The sequence below is a fragment of the Odocoileus virginianus genome, unplaced genomic scaffold, assembly GCF_023699985.2.
Source record: "Odocoileus virginianus isolate 20LAN1187 ecotype Illinois unplaced genomic scaffold, Ovbor_1.2 Unplaced_Scaffold_6, whole genome shotgun sequence".
Taxonomy (NCBI): Eukaryota; Metazoa; Chordata; class Mammalia; order Artiodactyla; family Cervidae; genus Odocoileus; species Odocoileus virginianus.
Genome location: NW_027224268.1, coordinates 420,146 through 430,442, shown reverse-complemented (window position 1 = coordinate 430,442; position 10,297 = coordinate 420,146). Strand labels below are relative to the sequence as shown.

At 41.4% G+C, this 10,297-nt stretch overlaps 1 protein-coding gene across 1 annotated transcript; it reads right to left on the bottom strand.

Moving 5' to 3' along the window:
• Window positions 1-4,762: 4,762 nt before the first annotated feature.
• Window positions 4,763-6,298, bottom strand: LOC110148857 (heterogeneous nuclear ribonucleoprotein A1-like). Its single transcript, XM_020911093.2, has one exon. It carries the CDS (start codon window positions 6,296-6,298, stop codon window positions 5,336-5,338), a length of 963 nt encoding a protein of 320 aa, XP_020766752.2. The 3' UTR covers window positions 4,763-5,335.
• Window positions 6,299-10,297: the final 3,999 nt, after the last annotated feature.

The following is a 10,297-nucleotide window of genomic DNA, read 5'->3' as shown; positions in this document are numbered from 1 at the left end:
ATGCAACCTTGATGAATAGAAAGGTCTGGCCACTTTAACACAACTGGGGACAGCTCTGAAGGGCCATTTTGGCTCTAGAGCTCCTGGTTGGGTCAGCCAAGGCTCTGGTTGCTTTTGTATTTCTGCTTCCTTCCCTTTTCTTCCCTTCCCTTCCATAGGTGGTAGGTTCCAAGGGCACCCCTTAAAAAAGCATCCTGCATCCCAAGCTCCATGTTAGAGTCTGCTTCCAAGGCAAATCGACCTTTGACAGTTATAAGAGATGTATCTTAGGCTAGAGGCTGCCTAACATCAAGTTGATCCAAACTGTAAAATTTTAAATGCTACCATAATGGTCATGGACTTACCTCAAGCTTTACCTTGCAGGGTTAGGTTTAAATCAGAATGAATATAACCATCCACGGATGTTTTGAGAGAGAATTCTCCAAGGTGCTCTCACATTTCCACATGTCTTGTGGGCAGAGACCCTGACAGCCTTTATGCCAGACTGTTCTTTTCAAGGACAGTTGTATACTCAATAGCCTTGGAAAATAGAATTAGTATTACCTCTGGAGGAGATAGTGAATTTGTTTCTTAACTAATATAATGAAGATAATATCTCTGGGGCAAAGGACACGCAAGTTTGCTTGCAGTCCATTATTCTAAAAATGGAGGTTTCGAAACTTGGGAGTTTTCAGCTGTGACACAAATCCACCACATACACAATATCCACTTAGGTTGTTCTGTGTTGCCCCCGTGGGACTGGGAGGCCAATCTGCTTGCTGTGCTGTGAGTAATATAGAAAGGATAGTTAGAAGCCCAAATCTCACCTTTGTTATAGACAGAAGCCAGTGTGAAACAGGTCGTTTGTTGCTGGGGCTAAATGAGCCTGCTAAGTGAACTCAAGAAGTAGATATATTTCTCCACCTATTGTGGGCATGATGGGGGAAATAAGACATGGTGGGAAAGAGAAACAGATGAAGATGGACCATGGGCTGGCCCCGTCCTCCTATTTAGGTGTATCCAGTAAAGGCAGGGCTCTAGCCACTGAAAGGAAACATCAGAAATAAACAAAAGTCTTCCCTTTAGCATCTTGTCAAGAACTGCCAGGGTCTGACATTTCACCATGACTGCAAACTGACAAGTTAGCCAGCCACAGTTTCCTGGATGCTGGTAGAAAACATGAAACCCCTGGATCACAGATGAAGGCTTCTATTAATAAATGGCACAGATTTTTCAACTCTGGCTGGAATTATTTAGACACATTTTGAAAAATATGATTGGCTGGGACCCAGCTCTATAGGTTCTGTACCTGGATATCAGAACTTTTTTTCTTTTCTTAAAGGCTCCACTGATGATCTTATAGTAAAACCAGAGCTGAAATACTTGAAGCTACATTCATACATCCAAAGGCTCAGAATTTCTTCCTACACCAAAACCGATAGCTCTCTTTTCAAAACTTCAGACTGAGAGAAATATACATCCTTTCATTTTCATCGTCCATAACTTACTCAATAGTATACCTCTGACAGAAGAAGTAAGATCATCTAACATTAGCATAGATGTTTCATAGATCAGAAAACATTTTCCCTTATTTTAGAGAGGAGAGGGTGAGACTGGAAGAACTTAAGTGACTTGCCTCCAATAAGCCCAATGAGTTCATTACTGTGGACTCAAATTTAAACATTTACTAATGGGAGAGCTTTAGTTGCCAGTTGGGCTGCCCAGAGCTAGAAGAAACTATGACTTCCTATGAGGTCTGCAGTAAAGTGCCTCAAATTTCCTTTCAGCCTTCCTCACACTTGTTCATTGTCTATCTTCCTGGGAGCTGTAAGCTTTGTGACGATGAGTTTATGCCTGTCTCATTCATAGTGGATCCCTAGCACAATTGCAGACACAGAGAGAGTCTCAAATACATTTGGTCATTTACTCATTTCAGGGGCTTTCCAGGTGGTACAGTGGTAAAGAATCCACCTGTCAATGCAGGAGACACAAGAGATGCAGGTTTGATCCCTGGGTTGGGAAGATCCCCTGGAGTAGGAAGTGGCAACCTGCTCCAGTATTCTTGCCTGGAAAATTCCATGGACAGAAGAGCCTGGTGAGCTACAGTTCATGGGGTCTCAAAGAGCTGGACACAACTGAGCGTGCACACTCATGCATACTCATTTCATGCTTTCCCTGTAATTTCACTTTTAGTGCAATCGATTAAATAGCACCTTTCCTCTCTGTTAAACAGAAGCCTTGTTCTTATTTATGAGAAAATAGCTTCAGAAAACTCCACCACGCTATAAAAGATAGTTTGAACTTTGCTACTTGAACAATTTCTTTCTTTGTTAAAATTTTTTTATTTATTTGGCTGCACTGGGTCTTTGCTGCAGCACACCAGCCCTCTCTAGTTGGGATGAGGGGGGACTACTCTTCATTTCAGTGCACAGGCTTCTCATTGTGGTGAGTTCTCTTGTTGCAGAGCACGGACTCCGAGTGTACGGGCTTCAGTGGTTGCAGCATGTGGGCTCAGGAGTTGTGGCACAGGGACTTGGTTGCTCCGCGGCGGATGGGAGCTTCCCAAACCAGGACTGAACCTGTGTCCTCTGCATTGGCAGGAGAATTTTTAACCATTGGACCACCAGGAAAGTCCAACAATTTCTTTTTTTACCCCCTAGTTTTATCGAGGGAATATTGACAAGTAGAACTTGAATATCCATGTATATTATGAAATGATTACTACCTCATGTAGTTCCAAAGCGTAATTCAAGTCCAGTGCTTCCTTGTTTTCTGTCTGGTTAATCTAACTGTTGTGAAAATGAAGTAGTAAAGTCCTCTAATATTATTGCATTGCTCTCTGTTCCTTCGGTTATGTTGGTATTTGCTTAATGTATTTAGGTGCTTCAATGTTGGATGCATATATATGTAGAGTTGTTATATATACCTGATAAATTGACCCCTTCATCATTACATAATGACCTTATTTGTTCCTAATTTGTTCCTTGTTTCCTTTTTGGCCATACCACATGGCTTGCTGGATCTTAGTTCCCCAACCAGGGATTGAACCCGTGCCCTGCAGTGGAAGTATGCAGTCTTAACCACTGGACCACCAGGAAATTCCCTTATTTGTCCCTTGTTACAGTTATTGACTTAAATCCTATTTTGTCTTATATAAGTATAGTTAACTTTGACATCTTTTGGATATCATTTGTAGCAAATATCTTTATCTATCCCTTTATTTTCAGCCTATGTTTGTCCTTAAAGCTGAAAGGAATATCTCGTAGGCAGTGTATGGTTGGGTCTTGTTTTTTAATCCATTCAGCCACTCTGTCTTTTGATTCAGTTCAGTTGCTCAGTCGTGTCTGACTCTTTGCAACCCTATGGACTGCAACATGCCAGGCTTCCCTGTCCATCACCAACTCCTGGAGCTTACTCAAACTCATGTCCATCGAGTCAGTGATGCCATCCAACCATCTCATCCTCTGTCGTCCCCTTCTCCTCCTGCCTTCAGTCTTTCCCAGCATCAGGGTCTTTTCTAGTGAGTCAGTTCTTCGCATCAGGTGGCCAAAGTATTGGAGTTTCAGCTTCAGCATCAGTCCTTCCAGTGAATATTCAGGACTGACTTCCTTTAGGATGGACTGGTTGGATCTCCTTGCAGTCCAAGGGACTCTCAAGAGTCTTCTCCAACACCACAGTTCAAAAGTATCAATTCTTCGGTGCTCAGCTTTCTTTATAGTCCAACTCTCACATCCATACATGACTACTGGAAAAACCATAGCTTTGACTAGACGGACCTTTGTTGGCAAAGTAATGTCTCTGCTTTTTAATATGCTGTCTAGGTTGGTCATAGCTTTTCTTCCAAGGAGCAAACGTCTTTTAATTTCATGGCTGCAGTCACCATCTGCAGTGATTTTGGAGCCCCCCAAAATAAAGTCTGTCACTGTTTCCATTGTTTCCCCATCTATTTGCCATGAAGAGATGGGACCAGATGCCATGATCTTAGTTTTCTGAATGTTGAGCTTTAAGCCAACTTTTTCACTCTCCTCTTTCACTTTCATCAAGAGGCTTCCTCTTCACTTTCTGCCATAAGGGTGGTGTCATCTGCATATCTGAGGTTATTGATATTTCTCCCAGCAATCTTGATTGCAGCTTGTGCTTCATCCAGCCTGGCATTTTGCATGATGTACTCTGCATATAAGTTAAATAAGCAGAGTGACAATATGCAGCCTTGACATACTCCTTTCCCAATTTGGAACCAGTCTGTTGTTCCATGTCCAGTTCTAACTGTTGCTTCCTGACCTGCATACAGATTTCTCAAGATGGTCTGGTATTCCCACCTCTTGAAGAATTTTCCACAGTTTGTTGTGATCCACACAGTCAAAGGCTTTGGCATAGTCAATAAAACAGAAGTAGATGTTTTTCTGGAACTCTCTTGCTTTTTCTGTGATCCAACAGATGTTGGCAATTTGATCTTTGGTTCTTCTGCCTTTTATAAATCCAGCTTGAACATCTGGAAGTTCACAGTTCACATACTGTTGAAGCCTGGCTTGGGAAATTTTTAGCATTACTTTGCTAGTGTGTGAGATGAATTCTATCGTGTGGTAGTTTGAACTTTCTTTGGCTTTGCTTTTCTTTTTTTTTTGAGGGTATTAAATCTTTTATTGATTACACATGATAATGGATGATACACAAGCTTCATTCCCATCTATAACTTTTATCTGGTACCATAATTCAATTTAGATATATTGCATAGGATGTGCCAACAATCATTAATAACCAAAAAAAAAAAAAAAAAACTCCATGACTTTGCATGGGTGACCCTTTTAATGGTGAACTCCAGGTCACAACACAGTAACTGTCAGTTCAACTACACCAAGGTTCTGAAGACAACAGCTTCTCCACCAAGCAGGTTGTAAATAAATTTCAAATGGAACCTGGCATCACCCTGAAGGAATTCTAACTTCACACTGTTGGGGTAGTTTACCAAAATGGCTTCAGAGTAGACTAACTTTACACAGCACATTAAAAAAAAAAAAAAAAAGACATTTATTCAGCGTCATGATCAGACTATTACATTTAGCAATCAACAGCATGGGTGCAAAAAAAAAAAAATCTACATTAAAACCCTTTGTTGGAATGCTTTACACTTTCCACAGAACAGAAACTAAAATAACCTGTTATACAATTAGTCACAAGTACAGTCCTCGAGTTTTTTGCCCATACACATGAGTATTGTCTAAAACATGTCTTCTTTGTAGCAGCTAGGCCCTGCCACCACTGTGCTTGGCTGAGTTCACAAATCTGTTGTAACCTGTAGCTTCCCTGTCACTTCTCTGGCTCTCCTCTCCTGCTAAGCTTTGTTTCCTGGCAGTAATTAAAACCTTCTGCCACTGCCATAGCTGCTGCTGCTGCTGGAACCACCATAGCCACCTTGGTTTCGTGGTTTGGCAAAGTATTGGCCTCCACCACCATAGGGGCCAGAACTTCTGCCTCCAAAGTTTCCTCCTTTCATGGGTCCAAAATTTGAAGATTGATTGTTGTAATTGCCAAAATCATTGTAGCTTCCACCACCTCCAAAATTGCTTCCATCATTACCAAATCCATTATATCCATCCCCACTGCCACCATATCCGCCACCACCACGGCTGCCACCAAAGCCACCTCGACCACTGAAGTTTCCTCCACGACCAAAGTTGTCATTCCCACCAAAACCACCTCCATGACCACCACCAAAGTTTCCAGAACCACTTCGACCTCTCTGGCTGGATGAAGCACTAGCCATCTCTTGCTTAGACAGGGCTTTTCTCACTTCACAGTTGTGGCCATTCACAGTGTGGTATTTCTGAATGACAGTCTTGTCTACAGAGTCATGGTCATCAAAGGTTACAAAAGCAAAGCCTCTCTTTTTGCCACTGCCTCGGTCAGTCATGATTTCAATTACTTCAATTTTTCCATACTGTTCAAAATAATCTCTCAGGTGATGTTCTTCAGTGTCTTCTTTAATGCCACCAACAAAAATCTTTTTCACAGTTAACTGGGTGAGAGGTCTTTGAGAATCTTCTCTTGACACGGCCCTCTTTGGTTCCACAACTCTTCCGTCCACCTTGTGTGGCCTTGCATTCATGGCCGCATCCACCTCCTCCACCGCGGCATATGTGACAAACCCGAAGCCTCTGGAGCGCTTGGTGTTTGGATCCCTCATTACCACACAGTCTGTGAGCGTTCCCCATTGCTCAAAATGGCTCCTCAGACTCTCATCAGTTGTTTCAAAGCTCAATCCTCCGATGAAGAGCTTCCGCAGCTGTTCGGGCTCTTTGGGAGACATTGACTTAGACATGACGGCAGTGGAGGCGGGGAAGTCTTCAACGATGCTTTCTCGGTGGCGTCCACGGGCAGAAAGCGGCTTTGCTTTTCTTTGGGATTGGAATGAAAACTGACCTTTTCCAGTCCTGTGGCCACTGCTAAGTTTTCCAAATTTGCTGGCATATTGAGTGCAGCACTTTCACAGCATCATCTTTTAGAATTTTGAAATAGCTCAACTGGAATTCCATCACCTCCACTAGCTTTGTTCGTAGTGATGCTTCCTAAGGCCCACTTGACTTCACATTCCAGGATGTCTGGCTCTAGGTGAGTGATCACACCATCGTGATTATCTGGGTCGTGAAGATCTTTTTTGTACAGTTCTTCTGTGTATTCTTGCCACCTCTTCTTAATATCTTCTGCTTCTGTTAGGTCCATACCATTTCTGTCCTTTACTGAGCCCATCTTTGCATGAAATGTTCCCTTGGTATCTCTAATTTTCTTGAAGAGATCTCTAGTCTTTCCCATTCTGTTGTTTTCTTCTATTTCTTTGCATTGATTGCTGAGGAAGCCTTTCTTATCTCTCCTTGCTATTCTTTGGAACTCTGCATTCAAATGGGTATATCTTTCCTTTTCTCCTTTGCCTTTCACTTCTCTTCTTTCCTCAGCTATTTGTAAGGCCTCCTCAGACAACCATTTTGCCTTTTTCATTTCTTTTTCTTGGGGATGGTCTTGATTACTGCCTCCTGTACAGTGTTACGAACCTCCGTCCATAGTTCTTCAGGCACTGTCTATCAGATCTAATCCCTTGAATCTATTTGTCACTTCCACTGTATAATCATAAGGGATTTGATTTAGGTCATACCTGAATGGTCTAGTGGTTTTCCCTACTTTCTTCAGTTTAAGTCTGAATTTGGCAATAAGGAGTTCATGATCTGAGCCACAGTCAGCTCCCAGTCTTGTTTTTGCTGACTGTGTAGAGCTTCTCCATCTTTGGCTGCAAAGAGTATAATCAGTCTGATTTTGGTATTGACCATCTGGTGATGTCCATGTGTAGAGTCTTCTCTTGTGTTGTTGGAAGAGGGTGTTTGCTATGGCCAGTGTGTTGTTCTCTTGGCAAAACTCTGTTAGCCTTTGCCCTGCTTCATTTTGTACTCCAAGGCCAAACTTGCCTGTTACTCCAGGTATCTCTTGACTTCCTACTTTTGCATTCCAGTCCCCTATAATGAAAAGGACATCTTTTTTGGGTGTTAGTTCTAGAAGGTCTTGTAGGTTATCATAGAACCATTCAACTTCAGCTTCTTCAGCATTAGTGGTTGGGGCATAGACTTGGATTACTGTGATGTTGAATGGTTTGCCTTGGAAATGAACTGAGATCATTCTGTCATTTTTGAGATTGCACCCAAGTACTGCATTTCAGACTCTTTTGTTGACTATGAGGGCTACTCCATTTCTTCTAAGGGATTCTTGCCCACAGTAGTAGATATAATGGTCATCTGAATTAAATTTGCCCATTCCAGTCCATTTTAGTTCACTGATTCCTAAAATGTTGATGTTCACTCTTGCCATCTCCTGTTTGACCACTTCTAATTTACCTTGATTCATGGACCTAACATTCCAGGTTCCTATGCAGTATTGCTCTTTACAGCATCGGACTTTACTTCCATCACCAGTCACATCCACAACTGGGTGTTGTTTTTGCTTTGGCTCTGTCTCTTCATTCTTTCTGGAGTTATTTCTCCACTCTTCTCCATGGGAGGTTATCAACATTGATGTTCTGTGGAGGGATGGTGGCTGAAATCTCCTATTCTGCCTTCTGGCTGATGTCACTGTCCTTGAACAACTTCTGCTTGGAGCAAAGTTAGAGACTTATGTTAGGCTTGTTGGATTTAGGTAAAGAACAAGGGCAGAAAGTGAATCAGCAGCTGTTGTGCCAGTGTCAGTAGGAGGAGATAAAGACAGTTGCATCAGTGAATGATTGCTCTGCTGTGCTCCTATTGACATTTCAACATTTTTCAGTCAGGCACTTGTCATAGGAAAGAAAAAAAATTAATTGATGTCTTAAAGCTTGAAGATAACCTGTATAAATCAGTATGTTCCCAGTGGCAGATGACTTAGAATTTGATCAAACATCTAAAGTCCTATGTCCAAGTTCCTGTGTTCTGCATCTTAAAATACAATAAACATATCCAAACAAACCCTGCACATCTCTTACCACCTGCTTCACTGACAGTGGTATTTTATAGCATTATTTTACATCAGGGGGCATAATAAATAGTTCTGGGTAAGGTTAGTGCCAAGGAACTTCTTTATGAGAGTTTTTAAAAGTTGATTTTAATTGGAGGATAATTACTTTACAATATTGTGATGGTTTTGCCATACATCGACATGAATCAGCCACAGGTACACATGTGTCCCCTCATTCTGAACCCCCCTCCCACCTTCCTCCCCACTCCATTGGTGTGGTTGTCTCAGAGCCCCAGCTTTGAGTGCCTTGCTTTATGCATCGAACTTGTACTGGTCATCTATTTTACATATGGTAATGTACATGTTTTAGTGCTATTCTCTCAAATCATCCCACCCTCACCTTCTTCCACAGAGTCCAAAAGCCTGTTGTTTTAATCTGTGCCTCTTTTGTTGCCCTGCATGTAGGATCGTCATTAACTGTCTTTCTAAATTCCATATATATGCATTAATATACAGTATTTGTCTTTCTCTTTCTGACTTACTTCACTCTGTATAATAGGCTCCAGTTTCATCCACCTCATTAGAACTGACTCAAATGCATTCCTTTTTATAGCTGAGTAATATTCCATTGTGTATATGTACCACAACTTCCTTATCCATTCATCTGCTGATGGACATCTAGGTTGCTTCCATGTCCTAGCTATTGTAAATAGTGCTGCAATGAACATTGGGGTACATGTGTCTCTTTCTGTTCTGGCTTCCTATAAGAGTTATTTAAATGGAATCTCTGAAGTCTGTTGGAAGGAAATCTAATCCACCATGCAGTATAGGTATGATTCCTTAACTCTTATCTTTTCTTAATTTTAAATTTCCAAAACAATGATTTATGGTAGAGAGTAGAAGAGAAAGTCCAGTCTTGGTGCTTTGTTGGCCCTCAAGGAGAAGTATCACAGAATTTTCAGAAACAGATAGACTCATAATTATGCACACCTTTGCCACAAGTTGAAGGAAAATGGACTGGATTAGTTTGTTTTATCATAAGCTTAATCAAAGTACAAGTAGAACATATATGATATATGGCATGTGAAAATTTCAGTATTGTTTAGATCTCAATTTTATACCAAATTAATCTATAAACTTCATATAACACTAATCCAAAGCTCAAAAGTGGTCACTTGACCATCTAGTTTAGAAGATAGTATGTTAGTCACTCAGTTGTTTCTGACTCTTTGCGACCTTATGGAGTATAGCCCTGCAGGCTCCTCTGTCCATGGAATTCTCCAGGCAAGACTGTTGGGTGGGTTGCCATTCCCTTCTCCAGGGGAACTTCAGAAGATAATGCTACCAAAAATAAATATGGACATAATGTACAATTACCAGTTTATTCTATTTCTGGAAATATATCATGGAAAACTCTTGTACATGTATACTAGGAGACATGTTGTTCAGTTGTTTAGTTGCAAATCATGTCTGACTTTTTTGTGACTCCCTGCATGGTAGCCAGCCAGTCTCCTCTTCTCTGTCCATGGAATTCTTCAGGCAAGAATATTGGAGTGGGTTGCCATTTCCTTCTCCAGGAGCTCTTCCTGACCCAGGGATTGAACCTATGTCTCCTGCACAGACAGGTGGATTCTTTACCACTGAGCCACCAGGGAAGCCCCCAGGAAACATGTATGATCATTTAAATAGAATCATGTTTGCATTAACAGTAAATAAAAGAATCAATCTAGATATCAGTCATTGGTAGATTGGATACATGAATCTTAATATGCACATACAATGGAATGCTATTCAGCAGTGCAATTCATGTGCTATTCAGACATGCTCTGTCTCCTGTCTGCAGACTCTA

Bases quoted from the DNA above. Each gene is read 5' to 3' on its own strand.
- LOC110148857 (XM_020911093.2), bottom strand. From the start codon at position 6,298: ATGTCTAAGTCAATGTCTCCCAAAGAGCCCGAACAGCTGCGGAAGCTC.